The 20,828-nt window shown below is 39.0% G+C and overlaps 1 protein-coding gene across 1 annotated transcript; it reads right to left on the reverse strand.

Moving 5' to 3' along the window:
• Positions 1-10,161: 10,161 nt before the first annotated feature.
• LOC310931875 (L-rhamnose-binding lectin ELEL-1-like) lies at positions 10,162-12,086 on the reverse strand. The gene is made up of 6 exons (XM_083895115.1): positions 12,037-12,086; positions 11,527-11,577; positions 11,397-11,441; positions 11,141-11,276; positions 10,311-10,414; positions 10,162-10,221 (listed from the first exon to the last, which is right to left on the reverse strand). Exons 1-6 carry the CDS (start codon positions 12,065-12,067, stop codon positions 10,211-10,213), a joined length of 378 nt encoding a protein of 125 aa, XP_083751241.1. The 5' UTR covers positions 12,068-12,086; the 3' UTR covers positions 10,162-10,210.
• Positions 12,087-20,828: the final 8,742 nt, after the last annotated feature.

Genomic DNA, 20,828 nt, shown 5'->3' on the forward strand with positions numbered 1-20,828 from the left:
TGCAATTTTGAAAATACAGATGTATGTATGATGATGTATGTACAAATGTATCAAAGCATAAACACTGCAACTCCACAGAGACATGGGTATATGCCTTTTTCATTTTCATTGCTGTGCTTTGTTAATGTGTACATGGATAAAATGGTCCGGGTACTAAAGTATAATCCCTTTTTTTCACAATACCAACAAACGAGAACACGGAAATTTCCTTGTTTCGTATTGAACCAAAATACGAAAAAACGGAAACAGCGCCCCTATTTCCTTGTTTCGTATTCAACCCAAATATGAACAAACGGAAACAGTGCTCCTTTTTTCGTATTTAACCAAAATACGGAAAAACGAAAGAAACAAAACAAAATAACGGCCCAAATTTGTTTTTTGCAAATTCCTTCTTTTGTTTTTCGTTTCTTAATTCTCGAGACGGCGGCTGACAGACCGGAAGCAGAAGTGAAGTGTAAAAACTTCAAAATAAAAGCGTGCTAATTTATTGTCATACAGATTATATACCATTCTTTTTATACACTGTAATGTAGTACATGTATTTTTGTGAAAAGTGAAACTATAACAGCTGGTTGTTTGGGAGAAGGACATGTAGGCTATAATTATTATTTTAGCTGAGTGTGTGAATGGATATTGTAGAAAACGTTTACCCTGCCGAAATAAGCTAGCATCGAATGTCACCAGCAGAGGTCGCCATCAGCCGCAGTCGAGACAGACATGGCCAATAATAGTGTTAATAATTATTTGAAAATCAAAACTTGTGATTAAGTTATGATGACTTCAGCGTCGATGTTTAGCCACAAGGTGGCGCCCGCATCCACCCAGGGATTTATTATGTTTTGTCTTATAGCCTATAACCCTGTATGATTTAGAATACAAATATGCTGAGATGGAGCTATAGTATGTAAACTGGCTCATGACAGGTCATCTGAAATACAAAGCAAACGTACCTGTCTCAAATGGATCAACATCTATGGAAGTCTTGTATTGTCGTCCCAGGGCAAAATACAGTAATGTAATAATATATATATATTTAAATGCATAGTAATTATTGATTGTTTTTATTATTTAATTAAGGGTTTTCTTATTCACGCTCAAGTTCAGTTTTGTTCCCTCTGTTATAAACTCTTCCAATTGGTAATATTGTGTTGTGATCAGTTCAGTAATTAAGTAAGTAAGTCAGTTGCATTTGACAAATGCACTTTTAGACAGAAGTCAAGTGGAAAAGGTCACCTTGTGTCACTGGAGTGTGACACAAGGTGAGATAGAACCCAACAATCTTCAGTGTTGCTTTGATTACACCCTGAAGCCTCTTCCTGTTGGTCTCAGGTCCAATACCATACTGTGATACAGAATGCCAAGGAGCTCTCAACACATGATGGTATTGAGAGCCTGTTAAAGTAAAACACACCTGACATACAGTTAAGAGTGAACATGTCAGAGCCTGTAATGTGACTGTACATTTTGCTCATTTGAAAACAGCTTAAAGGTTGCAGGTGTACTGACAAAGTGGAGTATCATTTCAATGGTTTGAATGTGTGAAAACAAAGCAATTTTAGGCTATTCATATCTGTGTGTTATGTGATTAACTAATAGAACTAGCACTTGAACCCCAATGCACAACCCAGGAAACAAATAAGTACTCAGTCAACAAAAGACTACAAACAAATTGTCATTAATCTAATCCATAATCTCAACTGAACTACTGTATATAGCACATACATGAACTTTCCTGTTTTGAACTATAACTAACAAAAACAACAAGTAAAAGAAACAAACAATTATAAAACAATCAAATGAATATTTTCAGTGAATTTTCACAAATAGTGTCTTAAAGGATTCCTATGGTCTCCTCAATCCCTGTTATTGTCCTGTCATGAAAACATTTTATGTTCACCCTTAACTGTATGTCAGGTGTATTTTACTGTAATCTCCAGCGATCCAGACATGGACCCAACAGTGAGGAGCACGGGACCTTTTCCACTTGACTTCTGTCTAAAAGCGCATTTGTCAAACGAAAATGACTTACTTACTTAATTACTGAACTGATCACAACACAATATTACCAATTGGAAGAGTTTAAAACAGAGGGAACAAAACTGAACTTGAGCGTGAATAAGAAAACCCTTAATTAAATAATAAAAACATTCAATAATTACTATGCATTTAAATATATATATTATTACATTACTGTATTTTGCCCTGGGACGACAATGCAAGACTTCCATAGATGTTGATCCATTTGAGACAGGTATGTTTGCTTTGTATTCCAGATGACCTGTCATGAGCCAGTTTACATACTATAGCTCCATCTCAGCATATTTGTATACCAAATCATACAGGGTTATAGACTATAAGACAAAACATAATAAATCCCTGGGTGGATGCGGGCGCCACCTTGTGGCTAAACATCGACGCTGAAGTCATCATAACTTAATCACAAGTTTTGATTTTCAAATAATTATTAACACTATTATTGGCCATGTCTGTCTTGACTGTGGCTGATGGCGACCTCTGCTGGTGACATTAGATGCTAGCTTATTTCGGCAGGGTAAACGTTTTCTACAATATCCATTCACACACTCAGCTAAAATAATAATTATAGCCTACATGTCCTTCTCCCAAACAACCAGCTGTTATAGTTTCACTTTTTCACGAAAATACATGTACTGCATTACAGTGTATAAAAAGAATGGTATATAATCTGTATGACAATAAATTAGCACGCTTTTATTTTGAAGTTTTTACACTTCACTTCCGCTTCCGGTCTGTCAGCCGCCGTCTCGAGAATTAAGAAACGAAAAACAAAAGAAGGAATTTGCAAAAAACTAATTTAGGCCGTTATTTTGTTTTGTGTCTTTCGTTTTTCCGTATTTTGGTTAAATACGAAAAAAGGAAAAAGGAGCACTTTTTCCGTTTGTTCATATTTGGGTTGAATACGAAACAAGGAAATAGGGGCGCTGTTTCCGTTTTTTCGTATTTTGGTTCAATACGAAACAAGGAAATTTCCGTGCTCTCGTTTGTTGGTATTGTGAAAAAAACGGATTATACTTTAGTACACGGACCTAAAATGTTCCTACTGTATGTAATAATATGATCATTTATTTGAAAATGAAACATATACATGAAATACAAACAAAAAATAGCACCCAACACCATTTCCCTGTACCCATCATTTATATAGCTATTTCACTTTACATGTATTTTACAATACAGGCATTGGAACCAATTCATACTCATATTCATATTTCAATCCTCATATGAGAACATGAGGATGTTAACATTTTAATTCTATCTTATATATCTTATACAACCCTGGAACTTGGCTCTTAATTCATTTGTAATCCTTTGACTTATTAGTTAACTGCTCCACCAACTTCTTACTAAACTGCATTTTCTAGTTAGAGCTGCATATCATTTACATGTAAGCAAAAAAAATATGCCATTTTCGCTGCGATCTCTTTAAATAGCAGGTGAACGCCTTGTATACATAAAGTTCACAGAAACACGATGGCTTGAGGCAGTTCTTGAACAATAAATAGGGGTATGACAGCCCCAACCAGCATCAGGACCCAGGACAAGACAGGCTCTTCTGAAACCATGCTGCACATCAGACTCAGCACCGCTCTGCGTGAGTACACAGCTAGAAAAGCTACTTGTGACACTTTTTAAAGCTCTTACTGGTCTTGGTCCTTCTCTCTCTGAAATAGTGTCTAAACCTTCTTCATTTTCATTTTCCTGTGCTTTGTGAATGTGTGTATGATGATGAACACAGAGGTCCATGTAATACAAATGTTGAAAGCAATTTATATTTTAAAACTCTCATTGACCCTGGACCTTGACCTTGTTAAAATGGTGGTGTTTTAATAATTCTTGTTTCTTTTCCAGTGCTGGCAACATCATGTGTGCTCTGGACAGCAGTCATGAGTGGTCAAACACGTCAGTTACACTCCTGCCATCAAAAACTGTAGATGAAAATGTGTTGTGATGGTTTTGTCTAACAGGATTCCTGTTACTTTGACAGATCATGTCGTCGCATGTGAGAATACTTCAGCACATTTGTCTTGTGGTAAGATAGTAGTGCCCTTGTGTTGGGTTCATTTCATCAAAAGCAGTTATATTTTATCTGACCTTTATTAAATTACTATGTTTTTTTCTTTATTTTGTTCCTGTTTTTCCTTTTTGTCAGGTCACGGACAAGAAATAATGCTGACTCACGCTTCCTATGGACGTCTTGGAAAGCAACTCTGCCCTTCACAGTACTCTCACGCTGTAGCAAACACCAACTGCGAAACCAAAGGAGCAACTTGCATTGTTTCTGGAAGGTAACCATTATTACTTAATAAAAATAAATTAATTCCAAGCCCCACATTATGTCCAAAAATGTACACCACTGTTTGGTTGTATGCCTCTGCTGACCAATGCAGTTTCAGTCTGTCATGTTTCTAAATCTAAGCAGTTAATCTGTCAATCAGTTTCAGTCAACACTAAATTTGTAAGGATTCTCTCACAGCTTTCTTCAGACATGGTCTTGAACTGCATGTCTGCACTACACTGAAATCTATTAAGTTCATCTTTGTATTCAATTGTTTGTAGTGACGTTGAACAATTGTAAAGCTTTATTGGAAACAGCTCAGATCTGAGGAGAACTGAGACGATGCCAAACATGAACAAGGAGATGTTAACAGTTGGGCATCCTCTGTCATTCTGCCTGTGAATCCCAGAGTTATGGTCTAAGGATTTGGAGAAAAGGGGGAGAGGTCACAGAGACGTCAGGTCAAGATGTCTGGTGCCTTCCTCTGCTGATACATAGAGTCAACGTTGGGAAGGACTGCATAGATGAGATATTGGTCCTTTGTCCCAGTTAGGTTAGGTTCAACAAAGATATAATGAGGAAGACAAACTATGGGTGCCAGGGCTACACAGAGTTGCAGCTGCCCTTTTCCTGAGTTTGTTAGGCTTGTGCTTTTAGGAATGTGAGTTGCTAATTTAAAGATTGCTGAATAATACGTTTTTCTCTTAAATTTACACAATTATTACTCTGTATTTACAGATGTAATGGGCGAAACAAATGTACTGTCTCATCAGCAAACTGGTTGTTTGGAGATCCCTGTCGTGGCACCTACAAGTACCTGGAGATAAATTATATGTGTATTCGTAAGTACCTGTGTCTGATATGTACTTCAACAGAAAAAAAGAACTGTGTGGAAAGAGAAGAGAGAATAATTTAGTTTTTTCTCTTGCAGGTCCTGTGTGATTTTCATGTCAACGTGGTCGTGTTGTCACAATAAACATACAGTGAACACAATATGACTGTTTGTGATTTTGTCCATTGGTGACTGATTATATCAGAATATATAAGATATATAACATACATTATAAACTCATGGTGGTCATTCATGGGCAGTTTGGCCTGTCAGTCTGTCAGATGCATGACTCTTACCACTGACATCTCCATTCAGGGTTATTGTTATAACCCCTAACCCAAACCCACAGGCACTAAATAACATATACAACAAATATTATTGGCTCGAATGAGCCAAAAAATCCTTGGTGTTTAATAAATGATGCAGTTAAATGCTGTTTGGATTGTTTGTGACCAGGTGCAGAATATTGATATATAATTTATTGATTAAATGACAAAAACACTTCATCTCAGAATGAAAAAAGATTCTCATGAGTCCATCGCAGAGCCACTCTTTGATAACGGCTGTGTTGAAACTTTTACAAACTCACTCAAGACCTGTGTAACTGTAAACTGTAGAGACAGAAAGAAAATGCCACTGAATTATTGAAAAAACAAACTGTTTGTAGAAACTGGGTATATGCATTCTTCCTTTTCATTGCTGTGCTTTGTGACTCTGTACATGGACACGTACATACAGACATCTTTAATTAGAATATTTAGAAGTGGTCATTTAATACACACACATTAATAAGTGATAGTGGATTTGACCTCATCCTTATTACAAACACAGGAGCAGTGGGCAGCACTTAAGAAGGTTTAAAGATAACATGTGAATCAAGTAAAGGACATATTGTCCAAAACCAAATAAATTGTTTTATGTTTGCCTTTTTAAAAACTTTAAGTTCATACTTCAAACTTACACTTCAATAAGTAGCTATGAAGTGATATCGTGACCGCGCTCTTTCACTTCCTTCTCGTCTGATATCTGTGCACTCATTCACAGCACTCGTGCACGTTTGTGTGTGTTTGTGGAAGAGTGCTTGCAGCACCTATTTTCAGACTTTACTCGGCAACAACAAATACTATTTTCTGATTGGCTGATAGGTTGCTTATTCAAGACAGCTGTATGACTGGATGACACAGAGCAGTCTGTCCTCACATCATCCATTCATAGATTACTCATTTATGTGCAGTGACAAAATGTCACGTGTGAGTGTGTGAACATATTGAAGTGTGTGTCTCTGTGACAACATCACATGTGCTCTGGACAGCAGGTTGACATCTGAGGGAACACATGACAACTGAATAACACGTCAGGACATTTGATTTTAGGACCACAAGAGTTGGACGTATATTTGTATGAATTTTCTTTTGTTTGTTTTGCTTTGTCATTCTCAAATAACAGGTAAAAAGGGGTGATATTTGATTGAAGTTTTGCAACATATATGGTTGCTTTATTTCATGATTTTTGCTTCCTTCAATCACCTCCTTTTTGTCAGATCAAGAACAGTCATACATGTTTATGAAACTTAATATGGACGTTGTGACAAGGAGACAGTTGCAGTTACCACAGGCCTAATGATCAAATTAGAAAGGTCGAGAGAATCCAAGTTTCTGCAAGGTACAGTTTTGAGCAGACCAGCAATACTGGAGAATAGCCAGCTTTGTGCAGCCTGTGACTAAAAGACTCTGGCGGTTGTTTGCCAGAGGCTTGTATTTATTTATGCTATTATCCTGCCCTTTTTGTCACTTGAGCCACTGCCCCTCCACACTGAATACTGTAGCTGAGTTTTGGTATTAACAGTGTACACAGTAATAAATTTCCTCTATGTTACATTAAATGCAGACACCAGCCTCACTGTCTCTTTGTCTTTTGCCGTATCGTTTCACAGATGTTTTAAAAGCGTGTTTAGCTTTGGAACCTGAAGATGGAGCCACTCTAAAGCAAATGCTGCAACATCCCTGGCTCTCATGGCTCTCTGGACTCACACACACACCTTCACATCATGCAGATAGTAGACACACACACACACACACACACACACACAAACTGTATTTGCCAACATTAAAAATGTGCCTGAAGGACTGAAGCAAAAACAAAACTAATATATTTTGGACAATGAATGCACTAGGCGTCTCAGGGTGAAGAAGACTATTTTGTTATCATTTCAACAAGGTGTTAATGTAATTTGAAAACCTTGTTTCTTGTTGAAATTTAAAAAAAATTAAAATTCAATACAAAGTCCATTGCCAATATCCTTATATCATTGAATAATTAAACGCATACCAGTCATTGCCAACACCAGCAGAAAACCATTGCTTTCTTTCTCTTAAAGCTCACATAGAGTGGTCCTGTTGCACATATGGTGTGTGTGTGGATGTTGTATGATGCATAAAAGAAATCAAAAGAACTAAGGCTTAAAGCTGCCGTGTCACCCGGGGAGACACGGCAGGGAAAAAAGAGAGAGAGACACAATGAATGAGAACCTGCTTATATGGCAAACCCGAATACTGCCCAGGTGTCCCCAGTTACCAAATTGCCAAACTGGCCCAGCCCCCTGCCATCCAGCAACCTACTCCAAACTACCCTGTCAGACACCAGCAGGAGTCGCCACAGTGTGAGTCCAGGATCATGAGAGCCAGGGATGTTGCAGCATTTGCTTTAGAGAAGCTCGATCTTCAGGCTCCAAAGCTAAACACGCTTTTAAAACATCTGCGAAAAGAGATGGCAAAAGACAAAGAGACAGTGAGGCTGGGGTCTGCATTTAATGTAACATAGAGGAAAGTTATTACTGTGTACACTGTTAATACCAAAACTCAGCTACATTATTCAGTGTGGAGGGGCAGTTGCTCAAGTGACAAAAAGGGCAGGATAATAGCATGAATAAATACAAGCCGCTGGCAAACTGTTATGTTTTCCCTTTAAAGGGAAAACCTAGAACTTTAAGGGTTGGACCCGAATGCAGAGCAGGACGCAGGTAAGTATATACAATAATAATATTTATTAAACACAAATATAAATATATATATATATATATATATATATATATATATATATATATATATATTTTATATATATATATATATATATATATATATATATATATATATATATATATATATATCATCCAGCGATCATCCGGGCTTTATATGCCCGGATGATCGCTGATCAGGAGCAGCTGGGCAGGAGCTGCGCAGGTGGAAGTCATCTCTGGCGTCATGGCGGGAAACTGGGTCAACCACGCCCCCTGCAGGGTGAAACAGAGAGAGAAACACGGAGCAGCAGGCAATAAAACAAAACAGGAAGCCATGAAATGTGGATCGTGACAGTACCTCCCCCTCAACGGCTCGCCACCTGGCGCCAAGACAGGAGCATCATGGTGGTCACGGTGGAAATCCTGGATCAGGGTCTGGTCCAGGATGAAGCGGCGTGGAACCCAAGACCTCTCCTCCGGGCCGTACCCCTTCCAATCGACCAGGTATTGGTGCCCCCGGCCGCGTCTGCGAATATTCAAAATATGGTTAACGATGAAGGCCTCTCCGCCCTCGATCATCCTGGGTGGAGGGGGTGGGTCAGAGGGAGGAACCAGGTCTGACTCGATCACAGGCTTGAGGAGAGACACATGGAACGTCGGGTAGATCTTCAGGGATTGTGGCAACTTGAGACGGACGGAGGTAGCGTTGATGACCCTGTCTACAGGGAAGGGACCGATGAACTTCGGAGCCAGCTTGCGGGATTCAACTTGGAGAGGCAGGTCTTTAGACGAGAGCCATACTTTTTGGCCAGGTAAGTACTCTGGGGTACTGGGGTGCGATGGTGATTGGCTTGCTTCTGGGACTGTAGGGACGCCCTCTGGAGAGATGCTCTGACCTCCACCCATACGGCCTGGCAGCGTTCCATGTTGGCATGGACGGAAGGAACCGCTACCTCCCTCTCCTGGAAGTCGGAGAGCGGGGGTTCGTAGCCTAGGGAAGCCATAAATGGAGAGACGCCGGTAGAGGCAGAAGTGAGGGAGTTATGTGCATACTCTATCCATGGTAGGAAAGAGCTCCAGTCAAACGTGCACGAGTGCTGTGAATGAGTGCACAGATTTCAGACGAGAAGGAAGTGAAAGAGCGCGGTCACGATATCACTTCATAGCTACTTATTAAAGTGTAAGTTTGAAGTATAAACTTAAAGTTTGCCTGTTTTTTTTATGAAAAAAAAAGGCAAACATAAAATAATTTATTTGGTTTTGGACAATATGTCCTTTATTTGATTCACATGTTATCTTTAAACCTTCTTAAGTGCTGCCCACTGCTCCTGTGTTTGTAATAAGGATGAGGTCAAATCCACTATCACTTATTAATGTGTGTGTATTAAATGACCACTTCTAAATATTCTAATTAAAGATGTCTGTATGTACGTGTCCATGTACAGAGTCACAAAGCACAGCAATGAAAAGGAAGAATGCATATACCCAGTTTCTACAAACAGTTTGTTTTTTCAATAATTCAGTGGCATTTTCTTTCTGTCTCTACAGTTTACAGTTACACAGGTCTTGAGTGAGTTTGTAAAAGTTTCAACACAGCCGTTATAAAAGAGTGGCTCTGCGATGGACTCATGAGAATCTTTTTTCATTCTGAGATGAAGTGTTTATGTCATTTAATCAATAAATTATATATCAATATTCTGCACCTGGTCACAAACAATCCAAACAACATTTAACTGCATCATTTATTAAAAACCAAGTATTTTTTAGCTCATTCAAGCCCATAATATTTGTTGTATATGTTATTTAGTGCCTGTGGGTTAGGGTTAGGGGTTATAACAATAACCCTGAATGGAGATGTCAGTGGTAAGAGTCATGCATCTGACAGACTGACAGGCCAAACTGCCCATGAATGACCATCATGAGTTTATAATGTATGTTATATATCTTATATATTCTGATATAATCAGTCACCAATGGACAAAATCACAAAGTCATATTGTGTTCACTGTATGTTTATTGTGACAACACGACCACGTCGACATGAAAATCACACAGGACCTGCAAGAGAAAAAACAAAATTATTCTCTCTTCTCTTTCCACACAGTTCTTTTTTTCTGTTGAATTACATATCAGACACAGGTACTTACGAAGACACATATAATACATCTCCAGGTTCTTGTAGGTGCCACGACAGGGATCTCCAAACACCGTGTTTGTTGCTTCGATAGTACATGTGTTTAGCCCATTACAGCTGTAAATACAGAGTAATACGAGTGTAAATATAAGAGAAAAACGTATTATTCAGCCTTCTTTAAATTAGCAACTCACATTCCTAAAAGCACAAGCCTAACAAACTCAGGAAAAGGGCAGCTGCAACTCTGTGTAGCCCTGGCACCCATAGTTTGTCTTCCTCATTATATCTTTGTTGAACCTAACCTAACTGGGACAAAGGACCAATATCTCATCTATGCAGTCCTTCCCAACGTTGACTCTATGTATCAGCAGAGGAAGGCACCAGACATCTTGACCTGATGTCTCTGCCCTCTCCCCCTTTTCTCCAAATCCTTAGACCACAATTCTGGGATTCAAAGGCAGAATGACAGAGGATGCCCGACTGTTAACGTCTCCTTGTTCATGTTTGGCATCGTCTCAGTTCTCCTCAGATCTGAGCTGTTTCCAATAAAGCTTTACAATTGTTCAACGTCACTACAAACAATTGAATACAAAGATGAACTTAATAGATTTCAGTGTAGTGCAGACATGCAGTTCAAGACCATGTCTGAAGAAAGCTGTGAGAGAATCCTTACAAATTTAGTGTTGACTGAAACTGATTGACAGATTAACTGCTTAGATTTAGAAACATGACAGACTGAAACTGCATTGGTCAGCAGAGGCATACAACCAAACGGTGGTGTACATTTTTGGACATAATGTGGGGCTTGGAATTCATTTATTTTTATTAAGTAATAATGGTTACCTTCCAGTAACAATGCAATATGCTCCTTTGCTGTAGCAGTTGGTGTCTGAAAGAGAGTTAGAGTGACCTGCAGAGCAGAGTTCCTTTCCAAAACGTCCATAGGTAGCGTAATTCACCATTATTACTTCTCCGTTACCTGACAAAAAGGAAAAACAGGAACAAAATAAAGAAAAAAACATAATAATTTAATAAAGGTCAGATAAAATATAACTGCTTTTGATGAAATGAACCCAACACAAGGGCACCACTATCTTACCACAAGACAAATTTGCTGAAGTACCCTCACATGCGACGACATATTCTGTCAAAGTAACAGGAATCCCGTTAGACAAAACCATCACAACACATTTGCATCTACAGTTTTTGATGGCAGGAGTGTAACTGACTTAGGTCACCACTCATTATTGCTGTCCAGAGCACACATGATGTTGCCAGCACTGGAAAAGAAACAAGAATTATTAAAACACCACCATTTTAACAAGGTCAAGGTCCAGGGTCAATGAGAGTTTTAAAATATAAATTGCTTTCAACATTTGTATTACATGGACCTCTGTGTTCATCATCATACACACATTCACAAAGCACAGGAAAATGAAAATGAAGAAGGTAAAGACACTATTTTTCCTGCCCTAGCATTTTAATTAAAATGATCGTCTACAGGCATCTATGCGGTTTTCGAGTGAGCTTTTAAAAGATTCAACACTCGTGGGCTGTTATAAAAGAGTGACACCTCACAATGGATCTTTGTTCTAAATTTTGGAATCATGAAAAAGGCATCAAGAAGACCTGATGGTTCTCCAGGGCTCATTATTTCAAAGCAAATCAGAGAGAGAAGGACCAAGACCAGTAAGAGCTTTAAAAAGTGTCACAAGTAGCTTTTCTAGCTGTGTACTCACGCAGAGCGGTGCTGAGTCTGATGTGCAGCATGGTTTCAGAAGAGCCTGTCTTGTCCTGGGTCCTGATGCTGGTTGGGGCTGTCATACCCCTATTTATTGTTCAAGAACTGCCTCAAGCCATCGTGTTTCTGTGAACTTTATGTGTCCAAGGCGTTCACCTGCCGTTTAAAGAGATGGCAGCGAAATGGCATTTTTTTATTGCTTACATGTAAATGATATGCAGCTCTAACTAGAAAATGCAGTTTAGTAAGAAGTTGGTGGAGCAGTTAACTAATAAGTCAAAGGATTACAAATGAATTAAGAGCCAAGTTCCAGGGTTGTATAAGATATATAAGATAGAATTAAAATGTTAACATCCTCATGTTCTCATATGAGGATTGAAATATGAATATGAGTATGAATTGGTTCCAATGCCTGTATTGTAAAATACATGTAAAGTGAAATAGCTATATAAATGATGGGTACAGGGAAATGGTGTTGGGTGCTATTTTTTGTTTGTATTTCATGTATATGTTTCATTTTCAAATAAATGATCATATTATTACATACAGTAGGAACATTTTATCCATGTACACATTAACAAAGCACAGCAATGAAAATGAAAAAGGCATATACCCATGTCTCTGTGGAGTTGCAGTGTTTATGCTTTGATACATTTGTACATACATCATCATACATACATCTGTATTTTCAAAATTGCACCATTTGCAATTTGCTTAATTTGAACCTGATTTTTTTTAATTTTTATGATTCAGTGGCATTTTTTTTTACTGTTTCTACAGTTTAAAGTTAGGTAGGTCTCACGTTAGGAGTGAGTTTTTAAAAGTATCAACGCTCTGCACTCAGGTCTTCAGGAAGTCTTTTTGTGGTATAGAGTTGACCTAACGGATGAAAGGGGAGAAGAAAAAAGAGTGCACGTTGTGATTGAATGCTATAGCTAACTCGAGAGAAAAGAAGGGTATATTGTTTTACGCCCGGGCGTCTCTGTTGGGGTTTCTATTTTTTTTTGTTTTCTTGTGAAGAAGTGAAACGTGTGTGCGGGACAGTGTGAGGGAGTTAGCGCCGATAAATCGAGATTGTGAGGGACGTTGCCACATCGCTAGCTGTTGATGGCAGCCATTGTCTATCGTGAGGAAAGGAGACGGAGACGACGCTGGATTCGGTTGGGGTTGTGCCACGAGAAGACGGATGCTGCATGGCGGTGGAGTGGAGCAGGAGCGAAGATAAAGGCTGAGGATTACTTTCGTCAACTTGCTAGTGATGGGATCGGCAGTTCATTTGAGTGTACTGAATCACTAGAATCCGTTCATTTAAAAGATTTTTTCACCAAATCGTTCAGTGCTTAGCAGGAGCCCAGTGCCCTGCTACGTGACTCACGTCCTCCCTGAGTGCAGTATGTTCGCGCCGCGGGTCAGTGAGTGAGTGACAGCTGACAAACGACGCCAGCCAACGTGCGCCGAGCGGGGAGGGAGTGACTCGTAAGAAGAACTGTGTCTGCCGTGCTGCTGTGATTCGTTCACACTGTCAGTATACTGACTCACTCATGATTCGCGCGTACGAACGAACTGAGACAGAGAACTGTGACGGAGGAGGACACGAATCATGTTCAGCTCGCGCTGTTACTGACTCTTCATGATTCGCGAACACAGAACTGTCACGGATTCAGTCCACGCGAAACGATTGCGGCAGCGTGCTGCATTATGGAAGACTTTTACAGAAACGGGAAACAGACAATTTAGCGTCCTTTTCTCCAAGCTAACGGCTAATGTTGAGTCAAGCTACACCACTTGAAAACAAGCACACACACACACACGTGAGTCAGTGTACTGACAGTGTGAACGAATCACAGCAGCATGGCAAACACAGTTCTTCTTACGAGTCACTCCATCGCCGTTCGGCGCACGTTGGTTGGCTGGCGTCGTTTTCCGTGGCTTGGGAGTAAGTACTCAAAGTTACAATTCGGTGTGGATTTCTTCTCTGAGGAATTTCATGGTCAAAATAACAGTATAGCAACATCAATAAGCTAACCAGGCCTCTCTGCATTGTAACCTGAATAATCTTTTATTCTATGAAATAGGTGTATTTAGGGTAATTAATCCCAATTCAATATTAGTGGCTCTCACCAATTCTCCACCCATGTAAGAGTTTAAAGGGGTATTTCATATAAATATCTTCATGGCCTAGGTTGAATTGAGTGAGAGGGCTACATTAGCAAACAAGCTAACAAACGTAGCTTCAAATGACTGTTGTCCTGACTCTTTCCTTCTCTTTTATTTTAACGCAGTCGACTTCGGGATTAGTTCAAAACTAATGCTGTCCTTCCAAAGACAGAACGCTCGATCTTGGAACCAAACAAGAGGTTTTTTTTTTCAAACCCCCCTGAAATTAAGTTTCCGATGATTTGGCCCTCATAAAATATTTCTAATCTTGGTGCCAAACGAGGTGGTATTTTTTCAACCTCCGCGAAATTAGGTTTCCGATGATTTGGCCTTCACGAAATATGTTTAATCTTGGTGCCAAACGAGGTGGTATTTTTTCAACCTCCCCGAGACTAATTCTCCAATGATTTGGCCCCTTAGTATGCTTGATCCTGATGCCAAATGAATAGCTATTTTTTCAACCAATCCAAAATTAAATTTCCAACGATTTGGCTCCTCACAAGACATGTCTTACCTTTGTGATTGTTTGAATCCCTGGCTGGTCCGTCCCCCCTCTCTGGTCGGTCACCGTCACTGTCCCACTCTTCAGGGGACCTGGCCTCCCTGGCCAAACAAAGCTTTAAGAGCCCCCAGGCGGTTTCTTTTCTCCGCCTTGCAAGGTCTTCAGGTCCACCGTTGTGAAGAGAGGGACAGATATTGGCGCCCCAGTGCGGGTGCCAATATTGTCAAAATAATTTGGTAAAAGAAGGAAGGTGGGGCCAGATCAGGAATCAAACAAGAGTTTATTCTTGTACAAGAAGAGTAATCACAAAGGTACATGCAGGCCTGTTACCCTGTAATGACTGCCAGAACAATGGGCATCTCTCTAGTTAACCTTGATCTTAGGTCACTGCAGGTCATACTTTTACATTTATCTCATATTAGGACAAAATTTCCATAACAGATCGCTTACTGCAAATGGATCTCAATGCTTCTCATTGTAAGCCTGTGGACTCGTTTCAGAGAGACTGGAACGACAGCGAACCGTTCACATGCCCGCCGGCCACGTGTTACCACGCCCGCTCAGGACCGGTACATGCGGCTCCAGCACCTCCATGATCGGTTCCGCCCAGCGACCAGAACTGTCGGAGACACTGTTGGTCTTCACAACAGGTGGATTTCAGTGCGTGAACTTGGATCATCGACCCCCATTGTGTTCTTTCTGCCATTACTCCAGGACTTTTGTTTTGAAATTGATCCTAATGCTCGCAAATTAAAGCCACTTTATTGATAAAGCTGTACTGCTATTTTTGGATAACTGCAAGTTTTTCTTTGTGCGTTTATATTTTTATTGAGTGTATGTTTCATTTTCAAATAAATGATCAAATTGTTACCTACAGTAGTTGCAGTGTTTATGCTTTGATACATTCTGTATTTTCAAAATTGCACCATTTGTAATTTACTTGAACATTTTTTTTATGATCCAGTGGCATTTTCTTACTGTTTCTACAGTTTACAGTTGGTTAGGTTCGGAGTGAGTTTATAAAAATATCAACACTGCACTTCAGGAAGGCTGATCCACAGTCGTGGGCCATTGTAAAAGAGTGACACGTCACTGTGGATCTTTGTTCTCAATTGTATAATACTAAATACTGCCAAGTACTTAATAATAATTTATTTGCAAATGTAAAAACAGCCTCAGGATTTGAACAGTGTCTCACATTTTAGATGAACAACACGACATGTCTTTGAGATCCAACAGGTGCTTCTCATTTATAAGTATGATGATGTATATACATGATGTATATAAGTATAAACACTGTAACTCTACAGAGACATGGTATATATGCCTTTTTCATTTTCATTGCTGTGCTTTGTGAATGTGTACATAGATAAAATGTTCCTACTGTATGTACTAATATGATAATTTGTTTGAAAATGAAACATATACATGAAAGACAAACAAAAATAGCACCCCATACCATTTCCCTGCACCCATAATTTATATGGATATATTTGTATGGTTATATGGCATATTCAAATCCTCATATGAGAACATGAGGAGGAAACACACTAAAGGTTCAGTCCTTTTAGTGGGCTGGTGTTGGGCTGATAAGCGAGAGCAGGAATCGGAGATCCCACTGGGGAACAGTCAGGGATAAGTGGTCAAAGACAGAAGGCTGGTAGTTTTGCCGAGACAGGATCAAGAAGCATCGATCAGAAGTAACACAAGTCTTTTAATCAGTCCACCAAAAAAAATTATAATCTGGCAAAAAGTGACTGGTGTAGAGCTGCTTATATGCTGCCTGGATGATGAGGCACAGCTGGAGATTATTCACTTGATGAGAGTGTGTGGCAGAGGAGCAGCAGTGAAACTGATTCAATAAACACTAGCCTATAGAGATACAGTGCCACAATAAATGTATACTCTTGACTCGACAAGTTGTCTGATTGCCCGTCTTAGTCTGACTATGGCCTTAGCTCCATTGAACTGTGCATGTAAACACAGTGTGTGTGAATTATATGTGAGGAAGAGGATGATGATGAGTGATCAAATCATCTTATAAATCTGCCTCCTGTGAAAAGTCTGTATATCAGACTTTGCTCGGTCTATTTACACTTCTGTATTGTAACGTCGGTAATAATGCTGTTATACCTCGAGAGCTCAACATGTTCTCAGGTGGTACTTGTATAAAAGATTAGAGAACCACTGGTCGATATTATTGTTTTTTAAAGAGAAAGAAAGCAATGCTTTTCTGCTGGTGTTGGCAATGACTGGTATGGGTTTAATTCTTTAATTATATGAGGAAACTGGAAATGGGCTTTGTATTCAATTTTATTTTTTTAAATTTCAACAAGAAAAACAAGATTTTCAAATAACATTAATACCTTGTTGAAATAATAAAATATAGTCTTCTTCACCCTGAGACACTGAGTGCATTCATTGTCCAAAATAAATAAATATTTTAATGATAAATATTAGTTTTGTTTTTCAGTTTCGGTCCTTCAGGCATATTTTTAATTTTTAACAACTGTGTGTGTGTGTGTGTGTGTGTGTGTGTGTGTGTGTGTGTGTGTGTGTGTGTGTGTGTGTGTGTGTGTGTGTTTGTGTGTGTGTGTGTGTGTGTGTGTGTATGTGTGTGTGCATGCGTGTGTGTGTGCGTGCGTGCATGCGTGTGGGTGTAGTATTTGCATGATGTGAAGGTGTGTGAGTCCAGGATCATGAGAGCCAGGGATGTTGCAGCATTTGCTTTAGAGAAGCTCGATCTTCAGGCTCCAAAGCTAAACATGCTTTAAAAAAATCCAGGCAATCTGCGAATAGAGACGGCAAAAGACAAAGAGACAGTGAGGCTGGGGTCTGCATTTAATGTAACAAAGAGGAAAATGATAACTGTTTACACTGTTAATACCAAAACTCAGCTACATTATTCAGTGTGGAGGGGCAGGTGCTCAAGTGACAAACGGGGCAGGATAATAGTAAAATATGATGTTTATTTGCTGAGTCCACTCCATTACAAACAGTAACTGTAATCTGTCATAGTCAAACTTTAATACCATATAGCTACTGTAAAACAACAAATAACATTAAACATCAGGCAGACTTTAGGAGACAAACTGACATTTTGCAATGCTGGATACTTTTTTGTAATATAGAGGTAATATTGTGGTAATACCATCTTAATTCTGATGCAGTTTTCACCTTGATGAAAAAAGTTGTAATCTTGTGGTAATAAGAAGAAGACAATATAACACAAATACTGTGCTACTTCCATAGTAATAGCCAGGTAATAGTGGAATGCCTTCACATAACAAAGTCAGGGAATAATAATTGATAATATAGTATAATGTTGAAATTCATCCTCACTTATGTCCCACATACTTTTTCTATTGCACTTACCAAAGCTATACTTTGTCAATACCAAAGCACAATATTACTTCTCCATCACATAATTATTGCCATACTGTTACTGGATGAGGGATGGGAATCGCCAGAGACGCCACGATATTTAATTCACAATTCGATGTTATCACAACACTTCTCAATACATTATCGCGAGATGTAATTCACTGTATAATATTATCACGATATTTAACCTCCTAAGACCCAGACATTTGTTTGATGTGCATTTGTTTATGTCTCTTTACTATTTGGGATAAGTAGGACCTCATTTTATTTGAAATTAAATTATGTGCTCTTGATGTCAAAACCATTGTCTGTATATGAGGACAATGGGTCTGTCTTTGCTTTAATTTTTTTCCTTGCTATTTGGGATCAGGACTGAATTAGCCTAAAAATGTAATTTTTGATTTCTACAATAAGTAGTTATCTAAAAATCCATTATCCTCAATGGGTCTTGACAGAAAACTGACCAACAGATGGACACAGATTGATGAATGTTCTATATTATAATATTTACACCTGTATCAATCTGTTTCACAATATGTACATTTTCACTGCTTTCTGTCCAGATGGCTGCTGTGAAACCTAAAAAGCAAAAAATGAATAATACCAAGCTGAATAGTACCTTGGAAACTATATAAAACATATACCTGCTGATATAAAACATATACCTGCTTCTCCAGCATGCATTCCACAGCTGATAGATACACTGAGCAATTGTTCAGCTCTCGAAAAGGAAATTTTCCCTGTGATTTAAATGATAAAAAAATATGCCAATAGACCAGATGTCCTCAAACGAGGACTTCATGTTTACAGATGTTGTAGCTTGCTAATATTGCAGAAGCTGCAGACGTTATTGTTTATACATATACAAGTTTCATTCATAAAATTAAATTAAATTGGTATTTTTCCCTTGTCCATATTCGGACAATACACTCGGTCGGGAGTGTAATGTTGTTATGAGACCACTAGATGGTACGGGCAGTGTCCCCAGATGAGGTCGATGGGTCAACGTTCTTACAGTTAAATATCACAGTGTCACACATCGGCATGTTAATTGTGTTTTATTTTGGGAGTCACGTTTTTTTCATTCCCAGTTTTATTTTGGTGAGGGTTTCCTTTCTATTTTTTGTCTGCACTGTCGCTGTCTTTATCTTGGTCCTGTCTAATTTGTCTGATGTCTGCACCTGGTGTTAATTCCCTGATTGTCAGCACCTGGTCCCGGTTTCCTCTTCCCTTCTTAAGTCGTTTGTCTCCTGGTTTTGTTTGTCAGTGCTTTGTATGTCTTCACGAAATGTGTATATACTGTTTCCATGCTGAGAATTCTAGATTCAACTTAAAGGTGCATTATGTAACAAATCTAAAGCAACTGGCCATAAAATCCTTTTAATTTGTCACAGAGACGCAGGAATAATGTTCATATAACAAACTGAACTCACCAACAACAACAGTACAGCCAAAATATTTGCATTAAAAATAATATTTTGCGGACTGCAAATCATGTTTATGTTTTGAAATCATGTTTTGGCATGTGGCGCCACCTACCGCCGTCTACCAATCATTGCAGTCAGTAGAGTCTCAGCTACCGAGCAACCACGGGTTGCCAGTTACATCAGAAAACGAAACCTAAAAGACCTCGTTATTTTGAATTCGAATGTAGTAACCGTTTTTGGCCACATTCTTACATATGGCACCTTTAATTTTGCAGCTTATTACAGTCCACACTGAACATAAATATAAAAACAATACTTTAGTTTTAGCTTTTTCCTTCAACTGAATTAAAATATGTAGGATTTAAGATCAAATATACACCAACATGGTCTTACCTGTGGACAGGTCACTTCTGATTTTACATTTGGTGTTAACGAAACTAAAGGTGTTGAACCACACTCCATGCAGCACTTCATACAACACAGCACCCAACTGCCAGACAGTGGTTGGTCCAGCCTGGTATATCCCATATTTCATAAACTCTGGAGGAATATACAAAGGGGTGCCTATGTGAGACAGAAGGACACGGAGAAAGAGGGTCAGGAGCAGGTTAAGATTTTGATAATACACACCAAACCAGGGATAAACCGGTCCAACAGACATCTCACCTCTGAACCTACGGTAATTGTAATGTCTTTTCCTCAAAATGGAGCCACACCCAAAGTCGATGACTCGCATTCGGAAGATACCAGGTGTGCACTGGATAAGGATGTTTGAAGTTTTGATGTCCCGGTGGAAGATTTTTACCGCCTCCATCTTTACAGCTGCTTCCACCAGCTGCTTTGTGACTTTCTGAAACGCACAAAGAGACACTCAGAGTCGCCTAGAGATCTTTCCTCGAAGCAGCTTTCAGACAAGCAATCTAATTAGTGCATGTTATAAAATGTTTAATCCTCTGTGATGTTGTAGATGTTTTAATTTCAACTCAGCGAAGGTTGAAAGGTAATTTAAGACAAGGATCAGCAACTGACAGAAAACAAGCATTCTGGCGTCCCATAAGTCATATCTCAAGAGCAGCTACTTAAAGGGATTTCTGTGATATTGCTTTGTCATGGTTTCTTGAACATGAAGCATGAACATATTATAGTTGTGATAATAATGATAATTATCCACATAAAATTAAGACATGTTCAGATGCGGTCGCAGTCTAACCCCCCGTTTTTAAACAGTCCACACATAAGAAGATGCTCCAAAAGCTTTAGTCAGAGCCGATTTTATCATATTAAATAAATGTAGACATCTTTAGATATATTTAGATATCT

Source organism: Microchirus variegatus, assembly GCF_963457635.1.
Source record: "Microchirus variegatus genome assembly, chromosome: 9".
In the NCBI taxonomy this organism is placed as follows: Eukaryota; Metazoa; Chordata; class Actinopteri; order Pleuronectiformes; family Soleidae; genus Microchirus; species Microchirus variegatus.

Excerpts from the sequence above, each read along its gene's own strand:
- LOC310931875 (XM_083895115.1), bottom strand. The coding sequence starts at position 12,067 with ATGCTGCACATCAGACTCAGCACCGCTCTGC. Across the intron at positions 11,578-12,036 it reads CAGACTCAGCACCGCTCTGC|TGCTGGCAACATCATGTGTG; the intron begins GTGAGTACACAG and ends TTTCTTTTCCAG. Across the intron at positions 11,442-11,526 it reads AATAATGAGTGGTGACCTAA|AATATGTCGTCGCATGTGAG; the intron begins GTCAGTTACACT and ends TTACTTTGACAG.